Source organism: Staurois parvus, unplaced genomic scaffold (genome assembly GCF_062004578.1).
Source record: "Staurois parvus isolate SC_StPar_1 unplaced genomic scaffold, SC_StPar_1.0 ptg000434l, whole genome shotgun sequence".
In the NCBI taxonomy this organism is placed as follows: Eukaryota; Metazoa; Chordata; class Amphibia; order Anura; family Ranidae; genus Staurois; species Staurois parvus.
In genome coordinates this window covers 1567007-1586110 of record NW_028318230.1, presented here as the reverse complement: position 1 = coordinate 1586110, position 19104 = coordinate 1567007, and the positions used below count along the sequence as shown (strand labels likewise).

The window sequence follows — 19104 nt, the reverse complement described above, 5'->3', positions numbered from 1 at the left end:
TAAGTATAGAAGTATAAATACATTATGTAGGAGAAAACATTTTTTTTTTTTATTTAATTGATTTTACTAGTTAAACAAATATATTGATCGAATATCTACTAATTTTCTTTTAGTGTGAAATAATGTATTAAAGATGTACTGATTTCCTGAAGGCTCAAGACCAGTTGTATTGTGATCAATTCAGGAATTTTTTATTATATGGAAGTTTTTGGTTCACTTTTAACTACTGTCTAACATGAGCATAGCCAGACATTTAGTAACTTCTATTACTCTGTTCTATCTGTGTTTTTAATAGAACATAGAGATTACTGGGTCTCTATGGATACAAGGATCCTTTGCTTTCGTACAAAAAACAAATGAACACAATATGCTGATATTAATGTATGATTTCTATTAACCTTTTTCCATATTACTGTCTACTTTTAGAAAATGCAAACAAATTAGAAGAAACTGCAAGAGGAGTACATATTTCCTGTTCTGATGCTTATGACGGCTACTGTAAACATGGCAAATGTGAACATTCTACTAACATGTTGGAACCTTATTGCAGGTATGAGTTTCTAACAGTGATTAAATCAAATAATAGAATTCTAGTGCAAAATGCATGTTCATTACTAAAAAGTTATCTCCACAATGTAATTAAATAGAAACAATAAAAAAAAATTGTGACCTTTTTCTTTTTAAAAATTATAGGAATGGACTGCCTTGAGTTTATATTGAACCAGGTATGACAAGTCTGTAGTCACAATAGTAACATAACAGGTTCCTCCAACTTTGCAGCAATCTTTATTGTTCTTCTGTAATATAACAATCATTGGCAATACAGCAACATTCTCTAATAGTGTATTGAAACACAGCAGCACTCTCTAACATGTCAGTACCTTGTACCATGCATTTAAGTCTAAATCGACAGACTCGTGTATGTGCCTGTTGTCATAATATACGAAATGTCTACATTCTAAGCATATACAGTGGGTGTTTCATATATTACACTGCTCAAATAAAGTTAAAGGAACACTTTGAAAACACATCAGATTTCAATGGGGAAAAATGTCATGCTGGATATCTATACTGATATGCAGCGCTGAGAACAGATATTAAAAGTAAAAACAAAAAAATATATATATAAGTGTATGCGCTAAGGAGCGCTTTAAGTGATACAAAATAGTGGTATTGTCTAATTATGACGTATTGATATGGTGAACATAAATATAACGTGAATGAATAAAGTGACATTCAGTGATCATTGTATGACATAATCAAGTCCAAATGCAAAAGATGATAAATATATAAATATAAATGAAATCCATGACTCAGTGACTGGAAGCTTTTGTATAATATTGCACTAACCAGGAGCACAATATATAAGCGTATTTGTGTATATAAATCCTGTCATGGTCATCTGGATACAAATGGGGGAATTACGAATCATCTGGCACATGTCAGCACGTCAGGTGATCAGCAGACCTCATTCACAGGTTCCAGGGGCATCCCGTCCTAAAATAACTGCCTTTCTCCTGGAATCTCCTCCATGCTCTTGAGACTGTGCTGGGAGACAAAACTTCTGGCAATGGCACGTATTGATGTGCCATCCTGGAGGAGTTGGACTGCCTGTGCAACCTCTGTAGGGTTCTGGTATCGCCTCATGCTACCAGTAGTGACAATGACCCTAGCCAAATGCAAAACTACTGAAAAACAGTCAGAAAAGATGAGTAGGGAAAAAAATGTCAGTGGCCTCCACCTGTAAAACCATTCCTGTTTTGTGGGTCATCTCAATGTTACTCATCTAGTACACCTTTTGGTAATTTCATTAACACCAAAGCAGCTGAAACTGGTTAACAACTCTCTCTGCTACTTACACCAGGAGTTTAATTGACTTGATGCTATACTCTGATTAAAAAGTGTTGCTTTAATTTATTTGAGCAGTATATGACCACTTGTAAAGCTGTGAAGAGTAGGTTGTGGTTATGAAGTAAGTATTGGACTGCAGACACTGACTTGTGCAGGCTATCTATTGTCCCTCGATATTTCTTCCCAGTGTCCACTGGTTAAAGCATGCCATTGTGTATATCCCAGAGTGCAACAACTATGGAATTAGGTATGTTAAGATTAGTGTAAGGCAGGGACAAATGGCCCTTGTTTTTCACATTCTGCCAGACAAGCAAATATGATGAAGTAGAGTAGAAAGCGATTGCATATCCTGAGCATAATAGGTAAACAAAGTAAAAAAGTGAGCGCTAATCAGTTCAGCAGCTGTACATTCAAGGCAACCAGTAAAACCTCAATAAATAATATCAAAGAAATAGTGCAGCGCTTAAATCAATAGTCCTCAGTTATTCCCGATCAGTGGATGTTCCTCAATACGGAATGTAAGAAATGCCCACTCACCAGAACCACACTTGATACAGTGCAGTGTATAATAGTTATTCCCTGGTGTCACTGGAAGTGTACATCTGGTTCAGCCCTTGGAAGAATATCCCTCTTTAGATCAGACAGGTCCAGGGTCACAGCAAATAAGGTTCCAACACAGAGTTCCCCTTAAGGGATGTGTGGGTGTTACTTTTGCAGCAAATAGAAACCTCCCACTCTGGATGGAATCGGAGTAACACAGCTTAAACGACAATATAGTCAAGGCACATCATAAAGAACAGCTGGGTCAACACCTCGCTGAGTAACAGTCCGTAATAGGGAGTATAGACATCCAAAAGGCTGACTCGTTTCGAGGACTTGCCTCTTCCTCAGAGCCAGAGGAAGCTCTGAGGAAGAGGCAAGTCCTCGAAACGCGTCAGCCTTTTGGATGTCTATACTCCCTATTACGGACTGTTACTCAGCGCGGTGTTGACCCAGCTGTTCTTTATGATATGCCTTGACTATATTGTCGTTTAAGCTGTGTTACTCCGATTCCATCCAGAGTGGGAGGTTTCTATTTGCTGCAAAAGTAACACCCACACATCCTTTAAGGGGAACTCTGTGTCGGAGCCTTATTTGCTGTGACCCGGGACCTGTCTGATCTAAAGAGGGATATTCATCCAAGGGCTGAACCAGATGTACACTTCCAGTGACACCAGGGAATAACTATTATACACTGCACTGTATCAAGTGTGGTTCCGGTGAGTGGGCATTTCTTACATTCCGTATTGAGGAACATCCACTGATCGGGAATAACTGAGGACTATTGATTTAAGCGCTGCACTATTTCTTTGATATCCTGAGCATAACCAGAAATGTTGGGCAGGCTTAAATTAGCTTCAATTCATATTTGGGTTTTCTGTAAAACAAAACATTTCCTTTTAGGTTTCCATTTAAACTGCAATTTATGGTTTATATGACCAGAGAAAGAACACAAATAGCAAGCAAACAAATTATTTTTTTAAATTAATTTCAATATAGTGTTGGTTTCAAAACATTTGTCCATTTTAAAATCAGTGGAGAAGAAATTTTGCCATATATGTCATTTTTTTAGCTCAAAAGTTTGCATACTCTTTGGCATTTACATTGAAAATATGACTGATCATGCCACAAACTGTCTTTTATTTAAGAATAGTGATCATATTGAGCCATTTATTATCACATGGTTGTTTGGCTCAAATTTAAATCATAACGATAACAGAAATCAGCCAAATGGCCCTCACCAAAATTTTATATACTCTGGAATGTTTGGCCTTGGAACAGGCACACAAGGTGACACACACAGGTTAAAATAGCAATTAAAGGTTAACTTCCCACATAAATTGCAATTAGTGTCTGTGTATAAATAGTCAATGAGTTTGTTAGCTCTCACACGGTTGCACTGAGCAGGCTAGATACTGAGCCATGGGGAGCAGAAAAGAACTGTCAATGACCTGCGTAACAAGGTAATGCAACTTTATAAAGATGGAAAAGGATATAAAAAGATATCCAAAGGCTTGAATATGCCAATCAGTACTTGTTAAGAAGTAGAAAATTCTGGTATCTCTTGATACCAAGCCAAGGTCAGGTAGACCAAGAAAGATTGCAGCCAACCTAGAAAGATAACCTGCAATATTTAATATTTTTGGTTTGGGGTTTACTACTGCTTTAAGTTACTACTTAGCACATACATTAACATGGTCTGCTAAACCTGCTATGTATAGAATGATGACAAGGTCACTTATAGATTTAAATATAGATTTGTAGACGTTTGTCATGATTGCCATCAGCTTAAAACTGATTGCACATGTTCATCTTGTGGCACACAAACTGGTATTGATCATATCTTTGCTCTTAACATTATTTCTTTGTTTTTAATGTTCTTAACCAGGGGTCCTCAAATTACGGCCCGCGGGCCACATGCGGCCCGCCGAGCACATTCATCAGGCCCGCCGGCAGGGGACACTAAGTACAGGGGCGGGCAGGGGGCTGCTGTCTCTTACCTGGCTACAGTCCCACGACGATCCAGTCCAGGATGTGCAGCTCCTTCACTCCGGTCGCTCCCTCGATGTCCACGCTGCCGCTCAGCTCCGCCTCCTCACCGGTGATTGGGCGCCAGTACTGTATCTCAGGAAAGGCACACAGGCGGCCAATCACCGGTGAGGAGGCGGAGCCGAGCAGCCCCGCGAAAATCAAGGGATGGAGAGGCCGAAGTGAAGGAAGGAGGACAGCTGACCGCTCGGTAAGTGTGCCGAGCAGATGGTACTGCTGCAACCAGGTATGCTGGCTGCAGCAGCACCATGCTGGAACAGGGGTCGGCTAGTTAAGTGTCATTGCTGTCAGTGGGAGGAATAGTGCCTCATCATTGGTGTCACTGATAATAATGATGGGGCATTATTCCTCCCACTGACACCAAAGATGGGGCACTATTCCTCACCCCACTGACACCAACGATGGGGCACTATTCCTCCCCCCACTGACACCAATGATGGGGCACTATTACTCTCATTGACACCAGTGATGGGGCACTATTCCTCCCACTGACACCAATGATGGGGCACTATTCCTCCCCCCACTGACACCAACGATAGGGCACTATTTCTCCCCCCACTGACACCAACGATGGGGCACTATTCCTCCCCCCACTGACACCAACGATGGGGCACTATTCCTCCCCCCACTGACACCAACGATGGGGCACTATTCCAACCCCCCCCCCCCTGGCACCAATGACATACTATTCCTCTCACTGACACCAATGATGGGACACTATTCCTCCCACTGACACCAATGATGGGGCACTATTCCTCCCACTAATACCAACGATGGGGCACTATTTCTCCCGCTGATATCAATGACTGGACACTATTCCTCTCACTGATACCAATGATGTGGCACTATTCCTCCCACTGACACCAATGATGGGACACTATTCATCACACTGACACCAATGATGGGGTACTATTCCTCACACTGACACCAATGATGGGCACTATTCCTCCCAATGACACCAATGATGGGGCACTATTCCTCTCAATGACACCAATGATGGGGCACTATTCCTCCCACTGACACCAATGATGGGACACTATTCCTCACACTGACTCCAATGCTGGGGCACTATTCCTCCGACTGACACCAATGATGGGGCACGATTCTTCCCACTGACACCAACGATGGGGCACTATTCCTCCCCCCACTGACACCAACGATGGAGCACTATTCCACCCCCCCACTGGCACCAATGATGTACTATTCCTCCCACTGACACCAATGATGGGACACTATTCCTCCCACTGACACCAATGGTGGGACACTATTCCTCACACTGACACCAATGATGGGACACTATTCCTCCCAATGACACCAATGATGGGGCACGATTCCTCCCACTGATACCAATGATGAGGCACTATTCTTCCCACTGACACCAATGATGGGGCACGATTCTTCCCACTGACACCAATGATGGAGCACTATTCCTCCCACTGACACCAATAATGAGGCACTATTCCTCCCACTGACACCAATGATGGGGCACGATTCTTCCCACTGACACCAATGATGTGGCACTATTCCTCCCACTGACACCAATGATGTGGCACTATTCCTCCCACTGACACCAATGATGGGGCACTATTCCTCCCACTGACACCAATGATGGGTCACTATTCCTCCCACTGACACCAATGATGTGGCACTATTCTTCCCACTGACACCAATGTTGGGACACTATTCCTCCCACTGACACCAATGATGGGACACTATTCCTCCCACTGAAACCAATGATGGGTCACTATTCCTCCCACTGACACCAATGATGTGGCACTATTCTTCCCACTGACACCAATGTTGGGACACTATTCCTCCCACTGACACCAATGATGGGACACTATTCCTCCCACTGACACCAATGATGGGTCACTATTCCTCCCACTGAAACCAATGATGGGACACTATTTCGCTCCATAAGACACACTTGGGGGGAGATGTCTGTGCGTCTTATAGAGCGGCCGGCCCAGTATTCCCACCGCCGTTGTATGTCCACAGTCTCTGAACAAATGCGGACACAGTACAGGAGATGACCATAGTTTTTTCTTTTAAAACTATAGTCCGGCCCTCCAACGGTCTGAGGGACAGTGAACTGGCCCCCTGTTTAAAAAGTTTGAGGACCCCTGTTTTAAACCTTTACAAAGTTTTGTTCAGTTTGACCAATATCTTGGTCTGATCATAATACAGTGGTCATGATTTGATCATCAATTTCCCTAAAATGCCAAGTCCATTTTGTCTCTAAATGAATTGCTTTTTAACATAAAGCAATATATGATGGGGATTAGCTAATGAGTGAATTTTCTATAAAAAAAAAAAAAAGGATAAAATTCAGATCTTGAGGTCTAACTACAAATCCTACAAAGGTATTGAATTAGTTTAAGCACCAAAAATACTAATTTTATTTTCTGATAAATTTTAAGTAAATACCTGAACATGCTTGAAATAATACATATGCCAAAATAACTATTTCTAACATTTAAATAATTAGAAACGTCAGAATGACCAAGCACAGACAGCCCACTAAAAAAGATTTGCTTCTTATTCCAAAGGGATTCACTTTTAACTTTCTGTAAGGTGTAAGCATAGTTGGTTAATTTTGCTTTGCTGAAATTGTGACAACATTTCCAGATGAAATGTTGCCTTTCTGCAGTATTCATGCAAGTCAGTGGGGAATACAAAATTATGGTGGGTGAAGGTATTTTTAAGTCACTGCAAAGGACAATGCTACACACATAATGAGAATGAGTCCATATATTTAAAAAACAAAAAGAAAACATCAAATATAAATTACAGTCCTAATACAAATGTCAATCTACTCTTGGACTGATTGTAACATTGAGGATTTTGAAGCAGATTGACATTTGTAACAGGACTGTAATGTATGTGTGATGTGTTTGGTTTTTTTTTTATATGGACTCCTTCTCATTATATGTGTAGCGCTGTCCCTTTGCAATAACATTGATTTTTTTGTATATGTGGTGAGATCATATTTTGGCACAGCAGCAACCAGTTTTTAAAGTTCTGATCTTCCTGCAAACATTTATATCCATTACGAGTGCAGTTAGTGAAGTTATTTTAAGGTTTATTTTAGAAGCTTTAAAGTGATTAAATGGCTTGAGTCTTTTTTCCCCTTTTTTAGCTTATTTAGTTGATTTTCATTTTTTATTACTCTAGGAATAAAATCCTTTTTTGGTGTAATTTATTAGTTTTTTTTACATAAAGCAATAACATAGGCTGCAAAGGAAAAAAAATACTTCTCTTTAAATTTTTCAAGCTATTTTGACATATATTTAAAAAATGGACTGCGCTAAGGTCACAAATAGACAACATAAACTGTGCAATCTTTAAAGTGATAGCACTGAGCGAAATACAAAATTAATATTCAGTCCCAACATGTGAATAATTGGTGCAATGGTGCTGTATCTTTAACGGTGATACTCCATATTGAAATGACAAGTGCTTCACTGTGTTCACACTGGTGCCCCACATAGATGTAAACTCACCATCATTTCATGACCACCTATCTCTAGGTAAGTCACACTCGCTTTTTGGGACTATCCTAGTTTGCAATCCGGTCCTGATGGCAGATATTCCTTTGCCCTTATAAGCGTGGTTGCTGGTAGTAACCAATAACTTTCCACTAGATCTACATCAATGTTAGGCAACTTCTCTCCTCCACAGGCAGTATTTCATATTTTCAGCTTAAATCAAAACAAAACAGACATTCCATAGTGTAAAACTGTATAAAGCTTTAATATGGGGTCAAACAATAGAAATACCACTCACAAAAAGTGCCTTTCCTGGCACTAGGTGTGTTCAGCTTTGTATATTATGAATGGAAATTAAGATGGCCGCCGCATTCCAGCATACAGTATGTTCCAAATCCCAGAAGTGACATCAGCGGAAGTCGTGTCATAAGCCCTCGACTAGTTTCGACCAATAGATCGTCCTCAGGAAGTACAAAATCCACCATATTGAAGAGGGTATTTATATCCTTCAGTCACCAATTGTATTTCCAATTTTATTGCAGCTGTGGCACTCTTCTTTTTTTTTTTTCTAAAAATGATTGCAACATTGCTGAATACAGCCAGTGCCTACATAAATGATAAACATACATAAACAACAATTTAATTATGTATATATATATATATATATATAAAAAACATCATTTTGAAAAAGGTCACTGCATGGTGTTCTTAACCACCTCCCGCCCACCATATAGTCCAATGATGGGCGCAAGGTGGTTCTCTCATTCTGGGAGGATGTCATATGATGTCCTCCCATTCTCACTGCGCATGAGCAGCTCCGGGAGCACGCAGCGCAGCAATCGGCGCTGCACTGTGTCCCTCGGACACAGCGGATCACCGATCCACTGAAAGAGCCAAAGACGTCGGCTCGGTCATGTGTCCAATCACAGCTAATCACATGTAAACAGGGAAATGTCGGTTATCTGCATTTCTCTCCTCTCGAGCTGTCATGCTGACAGCTCGAGAGGAGAGGAGAGCTGGAAGCCGGCATTCCGCAGAGGGGACATGTACACTGATGATCGGGGCACTGATGATCAGTGTGCCCTGATGATCAGTGTGGCCCCAGAAGTGCCACCTGTCAGTGTTCATCAATGCCAGCTGTCAGTGCTGAACAGTGCCACGTGTCAATACCCATCAGTGCCACATCAATGCCACATATCAGTGCCTACCAGTGCCCATCTGAACTGCCTTTCAGTGTCACACATCAGTGCCAGTCAGTGCCACCTATCAATGCCAATCAGTGCCACCTATCAGTGCTGTCGATCGCTGCCGCCTGTCAGTGCCGCCTATCAGTGTGCATCAGTGCCGCCTATCAGTGTGCATCAGTGCCGCCTAACAGTGCCAGTCAGTGCCACCTAACAGTGCCATATATCAGTGCTATATACAGTGAGGAACAGAAGTATTTGAACACCCTGCGATTTTGCAAGTTCTCCCACTTAGAAATCATGGAGGGGTCTGAAATTCACATTGTAGGTGCATTCCCACTCTGAAAGACAGAATTGAAAAACAAAAATTCAGGAAATCACATTGTATGATTTTTAAAGAATATATTTGTCTTGCACTGCTGAACATATGTATTTGAACACCTGAGAAAATCAGTGTTAATATTTGGTACAGAAGCCTTTGTTTACAATTACAGAGGTCAAACGTTTCCTGTAGTTCTTGACCAGGTTTGCACACACTGCAACAGGGATTTTGGCCCACTCCTCCACACAGATCTCCTCTAGATCTGTCAGGTTTCGGGGCTGTCGCTGAGCAACACGGAGTTTCAGCTCCCTCCAAAGATGTTCTATTGGATTTAGGTCTGGAGAGTGGCTAGGCCACTCCAGAACCTTGATATGCTTCTTACGGAGCCACTCCTTGGTTATCCTGGCTGTGTGCTTCGGGTCGTTGTCATGTTGGAAGACCCAGCCACGACCCATCTTCAATGCTCTGACTGAGGGAAGGAGGTTGTTGCTCAAAATCTCACATTAATGGCCCCATTCATCCTCTCCTTATTACAGTGCAGTCGTCCTGTCCCCTTCGCAGAAAAGCACCCCCAAAGCATGATGTTACCACCCCCATGCTTCACAGTAGGGATGGTGTTCTTGGGATGCCCCTCAGCCTTCTTTTTCCTCCAAACACGACGAGTGAAGTTTAGACCAAACAGTGCTACTTTGGTCTCATCTGACCACATGGCTTTCTCCCATGCCTCCTCTGGATCATCTAGATGGTCATTGGCAAACTTCAGACGGGACTGGACATGTGATGACGTGAGCAGGGGAACCTTCCGTGCAATGCATGATTTGAAACAATAACGCCGTAGTGTTCTACCGACAGTGACCTTTGAAACTGTGGTCCCAGCTCTCTTCATTTCATTGACCAGCTCCTCTCTTGTAGTTCTGGTCTGATTGCTCACCTTTCTTATTATCAGTGATACCCCACGAGGTGAGATCTTGCATGGAGCCCCAGTCTGAGGGAGACTGACAGTCGTCTTTAGCCTCTTCCATTTTCTAACAATTGCTCCAACAGTTGATCTATTTTCACCAAGCTGCTTGGCAATTGCCCCGTAGCCCTTTCCAGGCTTTTGGAGGTCCACAATTTTGTCTCTGGTGTCTTTTGACAGCTCTTTGGTCTTGCCCATGGTAGTAGTTGGTGTCTGACTGACTGTGGGGTGGACAGGTGTCTTTAAAGAGCTCAGACAGGTGCTACTAAGTTAGACTACTGAGTGGAGTAGAGGTGGACTTTTTGAAGGCACAGTAACAGGTCTTTGAGAGCCAGAATTCTTGCTGTTTCTTAGGTGTTCAAATACTTATGTTCAGCAGTGCAAGACAAATAAATTCTTTAAAAAACATACAATGTGATTTCCTGAATTTTTTTTTTAAATTCTGTCTCTCAGAGTGGGAATGCACCTACAATGTGCATTTCAGACCCCTCCATGATTTCTAAGTGGGAGAACTTGCAAAATCGCAGGGTGTTCAAATACTGTCAATGCCCATCATGCCCAATGCTACCAATTGTGGGCGAGTACCTACTATCTTTGCAATAGCTGGGGATCTAGTAAGTAGGTTCCAGTGTTTTGACAGAGTATCTCTCACTTGTTTCCATTGCGATCCGAACCTTGTAATAATCCCATATGAAGCTATCTTTTGGGGGAACCCTTACCCCTATGCATATGTCTATAGATTATTACTTTCGGTAACCACACCCATCTATTTTTTAATAATACTTGGGTAAGTCAGCAATCATTTGGTAGCAGATATCTATACAGGGTTATTCCTATTTCAATCCCCTGTATATCGGCTGCCCTGGCCCTTGGCGTACCTCTTTTAGCCTCTGTATTGGTCAGAATCCTGTAGGCCTCTTGAATAGAGTACCTTTCAATTGACATTTTGGCCACTACATTTATAGGTACCTAGTGCTACTCATGGTAAAAAGAGCACCTGGCTGTCATGGACTGCTTGAACTGCTACAAAAACAATTTACTGGCAAGTGCTAACAGGGATCAGACCTGATTCTGTGAACTGCGGTTTTGTGTGCAAATTCTGTCTCTCAGAGTGGGAATGCACCTACAATGTGAATTTCAGATCCCTCCATGATTTCTAAGTGGGAGAACTTGCAAAATCACAGGGTGTTCAAATACTTCTGTTCCTTACTGTATCAGTGCTGCCTTTCAGTGCCCATCAGTGATGCCTGTCAATGCCCATCAGTGCCACCTACCAGTGCCTCCTCATCAGTGCCCATCAGTGCCACCTACCAGTGCCTCCTCATCAGTGCCCATCAGTGCCACCTATCAGTGTCCATCAGTGCAGCATATCAGTGCCCATCACTGCAGCCTCATTAGCGCACATCAGTGAAGGAGATAAATCACTTATTTACAAAATTTTCTAACAAAAACTAAGAAAAAACTTTTTTTTTCAAAATTTTCAGTGGATTTTGCTTTGTTTAAGAAAAAAAGAAAAAAACCCAGAGGTGATTAAATACCACCAAAAGAAAGCTGTATCTGTCACAAAAAAATTATAAAAATTTCATATGGGTACAGTGTTGCATGACCGCGCAATTGTCATTCAAAGTGTGATAGCGCTGAGAGCTGGAAATTGGCCTGAGCAGGAAGGGGGTATAAGTGTCCTGTAGGCTAGCTGTTAAAGGGAAAGGTTCCCTAATGCATGTTAATACACACAAATAGGGTAAATGCATGTTTCAATATTTTTTTATTGAGTTTTTCAAAGATAAACAGGGAAAAAAGATAAGGTTCAATCATACAACATTACAGTAGACAAAATATGGTTGATCATTTTGTTGTAGATCCGCCCTCTGGACAGATGGTCTTGTTTAGCAATATCATCAGAGGTATTCATGTGCATTTGAAGAACCTTGGTGAGGAGTTTGGGGAATTAAGGGGGGGTGTTAGTGGAGAGGTGGGGGAGGATAGGATTGGGGAGGGAGGAATATAACTGGGGAATTGAGGAGATACCAGTCTTGGTGTGGGGTGTGAATTCATCTCTTGAGATGTCATCAGGGTTGTACATAACATTTTGGGTGGTTTAGCCATCGGGTCCACTGGGTATTGAATTTGTGGTAGGAGGAAGTTAATTGCGGATAGTTTTTCCACTTGACATTGAGTGTTAAGGTTTGTAATTAATGAAGTGATTGAGGGGGTATTACTTGTGTTCCATAATCTAGTAATATTAATTTTGGCGACAAAGAGTATGTGGGTAATAATTGTTGGGGAATGGGTAGGGAGTTTCTCTATTCCGATGTGTAGGAGTGCTAATGAGGGGTTCGGGACTAACGGAATTTTGTTTATTTCAGAAATTAATTGGAATGTAGTATTCCAGAAGGAACGAACTGATTTGCATGACCACAAAATGTGGATTGTTGAGCCTGGCTCACCACAGAGTCTCCAGCATGTAGGGGAATGTTTCGGGTGGTAGATGGAAAGTTTAACCGGGGTCAGGTACCATTGGTGGAGTATTTTTAAGTATGACTCCCCATGGGAGCTATATCGGGTAGCTTTATAAGTGATGCTGAAGGTATTTTCCCAGCTTTTTAAAGTTATTTAGGCTGATAGGATTTTTTCCCAATTGTTAGGGAGGTTGTTTGTAGAGTAAATTGTGAGTTTATGAGGTGTGTATAGAAAGTGGATATACCTTTACCCGGGTATTGGGGTTTGGTGAAGAAGATGTAGGCTGTAGTTGGTATTACAGTATTGTGGGGTAAGTTAGTTGTTTGTAGACAATGAGCGATTCTGAGGTATGTAAAATTTTCAGCAGTAGGAATATTATATTTGGATTGGAGAGTTTGGAAGGGATATAAGGATTGATTGGTGTAGAGGTCCCTTATGTTGGTTATTCCTTGTTTTGTCCATTGAGATAGGTCCAGTGAGGGAATGAGGAGGTGTAGTATGTTGGTTGGAGTAGGTATATGTTTAATGTCTTTGAATTTAGTGGATAGAAGATCCCACCAAGCTTGTAGGGAGGCTACAATGCAGGGATGATTTAGTTGGGGTTCTATACGTTTGGACGGTGGGGTCAAGAGTATATTTTGGGGTTTAAGTGGTTGAAAAGGGAGGGTTTCCATTATGGACCAGATTTTTTCCTTCGAAAGATTCCACCAGAAATATAATTGGGCTAAGAGGGTAGCTGTGTAATAAGATTTGAGGTGTGGGAGTCCTGCTCCTCCTTTAGCTGTAGGTCTTATTAGAAGGTTGGTGGTACATCTCGGTTTTTTCGAGTTCCATATGAATTTTGTGAGGATTGTTTGTAGTTTAGAGAAGAATGAATTAGTGACTGGTAAGGGGAGTGTGCAGAATATATACAAGATTTTGGGTAAAATATACATTTTTAGTGTCGCCACACGGCCTAGTTTGGAGAGTTTTGAGGTGCGTAAAGTGTTTCGTTCTCGGGGTATAGTTTCAAGCAATATTTTGTAGTTTGCTGTGTATAGATGGTCTATCGCTGGTGTGAGTCTGATTCCTAGGTAAGGAATGCTGTTTGTTTCCCATGAAAATGGGAATTGTTTGGCTAGTTGGGTTTGGAGTTGGGCTGAAATGTGAAGGTTAAGTATGGAAGATTTGGGTTCATTAAGTTTGTAGTATGAAACTGTTGAGTAAGTAAATAGGTGTGAGCGAATTGCTTGGAGGGATTTTTTAGGGTTAGTCACCATTAGTATTATATCGTCCGCAAATAGGCTGATTTTGTGTTCCATGCTAAGATGCGTAATTCCTGTGAATGGTCTGTCCTCTCTGAGTTTGGAAGCTAGGGGTTCAATAAGGAGTGTAAATATTATCGGCGAGAGTGGGCAGCCTTGTCTTGTACTGTTTGATATGTCAAAGGGATCGGATAATGTGCCGTCTGTCAGAACTCTAGCGGATGGGTGAGAATATAATGATCAGATGGCTTTCATCATCCAGCCCCTGATACCCCTGAAGTGTGATTTGCATGAATTGCCAATGTATCCGGTCGAACACTTTTTCTGCATCCAAAGATAGGAGCAAGGAGGGGGTCTTAGTACTTTCTAAATTGTGCAGGAGGGAGATAATTCTTCTGGTAGCATCGGGTGCTTGTCGACCTGGGATGAAATGGGTAAATGCATTTATAAAGAATGAAATTTAAAAAAAAATATATATATATTTTTAAAAAAAAAATTTAAATTATCCCTGCTGCATCTCTGCATTCAGAAATAACTTTGAATATTTTAATATGAAAAACTATGCATATTAATCTCAGAAAAAACAGTATAAAACAATATTAAATAATATCAAAATTGAAATAAATAGACAATATACCCATTCTAAATTTAACCCTAGCCATAATGTCATTATAGTGGATATAATTACCATAATAAAACCATGACACTATGGGGGGGAATTACCCCCGTATATTGAAGGTGCAAAATACTATATTTGCTGTAAATATCACTATATGCCTACGTTACATATATATATGTCCGTGGCGATCAAAATGAATGTAAAATACCCCAATAATATAAATTATCTATAAATTGAAAAAAAAAATATTTTTTATATAATGTAATACAATTAATTTTATTTATAAGTATCAAAAGACTTCAATATTCAGCGGTGATTATACTTTCTTTAGAAATTCGTCAGAAAACAATTTAGATCGATTTCCACATTTAACCATTCTGGCACTAATGTTTGGAGTTCATAAATCCATTGGGTTTCGTTTTTTGAAATTTCTCTAGTCATGTGTGTTCCTCGCCAATGTCTATCTACTTTATCTATGGCAAGGAAGGATAATTGAGAGGGGTTTTTATTGTGTACCAATCTGAGATGGTTGGATACACTGTGCTTAGGGTAACCTTTTTTTATATATGTAATATGTTCACTGATCCTCTTTGTAAGTTTACGGATCGTTCTCCTTATATATTGATAGCTACATGTACACATCAACATATAGGTTACATGTTTAGTCTGACAAGTGATAAAGGGTTTGATGTTATACTGTTGGTCATTGATAGATCAAGACCTTCCTGAATGAAGGTTTTTTGTGTTTGTGGAAGTTTAGTATACTTGTCTAGCGCCCATTTAATTGCTCCTATAGCATATTGTTGTTTTATATTTGTGTATAACGACTCAACGTCTATTGTGACCAACAAACTGGAGTCATCTACTTTGAGATCAGTAATTTTATTTATAACATCTTTGTTATCCTTTAGATATGAGGGACTTTTACTCACCAGGGGTTGAAGGTAAAAGTCTAGGTGTTCGCCTAGCCTTGAAAAAAGGGAATCTATCCCGCTAAGGATAGGTCTCCCTGGTGGTGTAGTTATTATCTTATGAATTTTGGGCACTTGATATATCACCGGAATTCTAGGTGCATTTGGTACCAAGTACCTACTTTCTCTTTTGTTAAGGATACCCATCTTACTTCCTTTGTTAACCAATTTTGGCAACTTTTTCTTTAACTTGATGATATATATATATACAGTCAGGTCCATAAATATTGGGAAATCAACACAATTCTAACATTTTTGGCTCTATACACCACCACAATGGATTTAAAATGAAACGAACAAGATGTGCTTTAACTGCAGACTGTCAGCTTTAATTTGAGGATATTTACATCCAAATCAGGTGAACGGTGTAGGAATTAAACAGTTTGCATATGTGCCTCCCACTTGTTAAGGGACCAAAAGTAATGAGACAATTGGCTTCTCAGCTGTTCTCTGGCAAGGTGTGTGTTATTCCCTCATTATCCCAATTACAATGAGCAGATAAAATGTCCAGAGTTCATTTCAAGTGTGCTATTTGCAGTTGGAATCTGTTGCTGTCTCAAGTTTAGATCCAAAGAGCTGTCACTATCAGTGAAGCAAGCCATCGTTAGGCTGAAAAAACAAAACAAACCCATCAGAGAGATAGCAAAAACATTAGGCAACTGTTTGGAACATTCTTAAAAAGAAGGAACGCATCGGTGAGCTCAGCAACACCAAAAGACCCGTAAGACCACGGAAAACACCTGTGGTGGATGACCGAAGAATTCTTTCCCTGGTGAAAAACACCCTTCACAACAGTTGGCCAGATCAAGAACACTCTCCAGGAGGTAGGTGTATGCGTGTCAACGTCAACAATCAAGAAAAGACTTCACCAGAGTGAATACAGAGGGTTCACCACAAGATGTAAACCATTGGTGAGCCTCAAAAACAGGAAGGCCAGATTAGAGTTTGCCAAACGACATCTAAAACAGCCTTCACAGTTCTGGAACAACATCCTATGGACAGATGAGACCAAGATCTACTTGTTCCAGAGTGATGGGAAGAGAAGATTATGGAGAAGGAAAGGAACTGCTCATGATCCTAAGCATACCACCTCATCAGTGAACCATGGTGGTGGTAGTGTCATGGCGTGGGCATGTATGGCTGCCAATGGAACTGGTTCTCTTGTATTTATTGATGATGTGACAGCTGACAAAAGCAAGAAGATGAATTCTGAAGTGTTTGGGGCAATATTATCTGCTCATATTCAGCCAAATGCTTCAGAACTTATTGGACGACGCTTCACAGTGCAGATGGACAATGACCCAAAGCATACTGCAAAAGCAACCAAAGAGTTTTTTAAGGGAAAGAAGTGGAATGTTATGCAATGGCCAAGTTAATCACCTGACTCGAAGCATGCATTTCACTTGCTGAAGACAAAACTGAAGGGAAAATGCCTCAAGAACAAGCAGGAACTGAAGATAGTTGCAGTAGAGGCCTGGCAGAGCATCACCAGGGATGAAACCTGGTGATGTCTATGTGTTCCAGACTTCAAGCGGTAATTGACTGCAAAGGATTTGCAACCAAGTATTAAAAAGTGAAAGTTTGATTCATGATTATTATTCTGTCCCATTACTTTCCCTTAACAAGTGGGAGTCACATATGCAAACTGTTGTAATTCCTACACCGTTCACTTGATTTGGATTTAAATACCCTCAAATTAAAGCTGACAGTCTGCAGTTAAAGCACATCTTGTTTGTTTCATTTCAAATCCATTGTGGTAGTGTATAGAGCCAAAAATGTTAGAATTGTGTAGATGTCCCGATATTTATGGACCTGACTGTATACAGTTGTGACCAAAATTATTCAACCCCCACTGAAATTGAGTGTTTTGGCCAGTTTGACATTGCTTTTGATCATTCAGTCATCTTGCTTACATTTACATTAAAGAGGCACTTGTAGGTCAGACAAATATAACATAACAGTTATAATGAAATAACCACAAATGTCTTTTCTGTGCTCACAGCATTATCAGTTTTATTCAACCCCCAAGTGACATTCAATCTTAGTACTTAGTACAGCATCCTTTTACAGTTATAACAGCTTTTAAACGTGAAGCATAGCTTGACACAAGTGTCTTGCAGCGATCTACGGGTATCTTCGCCCATTCTTCATGGGCAAAGGCCTCCAGTTCAGTCACATTCTTAGGCTTGCGCACTGCAACTGCTTTCTTTAAGTCCCACCAGAGGTTCTCAATCGGATTTAAGTCTGGTGACTGCGATGGCCACTCCAAAATGTTCCAGCCTTTCCTCTGCAACCATGCTCTAGTGGACTTGGAGGTATGCTTGGGATCATTGTCCTGTTGAAAGGTCCAACGTCTCCCAAGCCTCAGGTGTGTGACGGACTGCATCACGTTTCCATCCAATATCTCCTGGTACTGAAGAGAATTCATGGTACCTTGCACACGCTGAAGCTTCCCTGTACCTGCAGAAGCAAAACAGCCCCAAAGCATGATTGACCCTCCACCATGCTTCACAGTAGGCAAGGTGTTCTTTTCATCATAGGCCTTGTTCTTCCTCCTCCAAACATAGCGTTGATCCATGGGCCCAAACAGTTCTAATTTTGTTTCATCAGTCCACAGAACACTATCCCACAACTTTTGTGGTTTGTCCACATGGCTTTTGGCATACTGCAGTCGACTCTTCTTATTCTTTGGAGACAGCAAGGGGGTACGCCTGGGAGTTCTGGCACGGAGGCCTTCATTACGCAGTGTGCGTCTTATTGTCTGGGCTGAAACTTCTGTACCCACATCTGACAAATCTTTTCTCAGTTCCTCAGCAGTCACACGGGGACTTCTCTCCACTCTACGCTTCAGGTAGCGCACAGCAGTCGAAGTCAGCATCTTCTTTCTGCCACGACCAGGTAGCGTTTCAACAGTGCCCTTTGCCTTGAATTTGCGAATGATGCTTCCTAAGGTGTCTCTTGGTATGTTTAACATCTTTGCAATCTTCTTATAGCCATTGCCCTTCCTGTGAAGAGAAATCACCTCTTCTCTTGTCTTCCTGGACCATTCTCTTGCCTTCACCATGTTTGTAACCACACCAGTAAATGTCTAGAAGGAGCTGAGTATCACAGTCATTTTAAAGCTGCCTAATTGGTGCTTATTATGCTTGATTGCTGCTCGGTGACATCCACAGGTGTTTTCAATACCTGATGGAAAGCACCTGTATGAACCTCTGTTCTTCAGAGTGGTAGTCTTTAAGGGGTTGAATAATTGTGGCAATGAAGAAACCACATAAGAACCATTTACTACTGTATTACATAAACAATTGATGTCATTTTAGTTGCATTTGGGTAGTTACAACGTCCTTGTAGGATTTGATTCTGAATACAATTCCAAATGTACACTATAGTCCCTAAACCCCTTTACAGCATTGGGGGT

General features: G+C 41.1%; 1 protein-coding gene across 2 annotated transcripts in view; it reads left to right on the top strand.

Moving 5' to 3' along the window:
• TMEFF2 (transmembrane protein with EGF like and two follistatin like domains 2) overlaps positions 1–19104 on the top strand; it is a 924328-nt gene that overhangs the window by 771621 nt on the left and 133603 nt on the right. For both annotated transcript variants that reach the window (XM_089687684.1, XM_089687685.1), the window contains exon 8: positions 427–550. In XM_089687684.1, coding sequence (XP_089543810.1) covers positions 427–550 — 124 coding nt within the window. The remainder of the gene's footprint in view (positions 1–426; positions 551–19104) is intronic.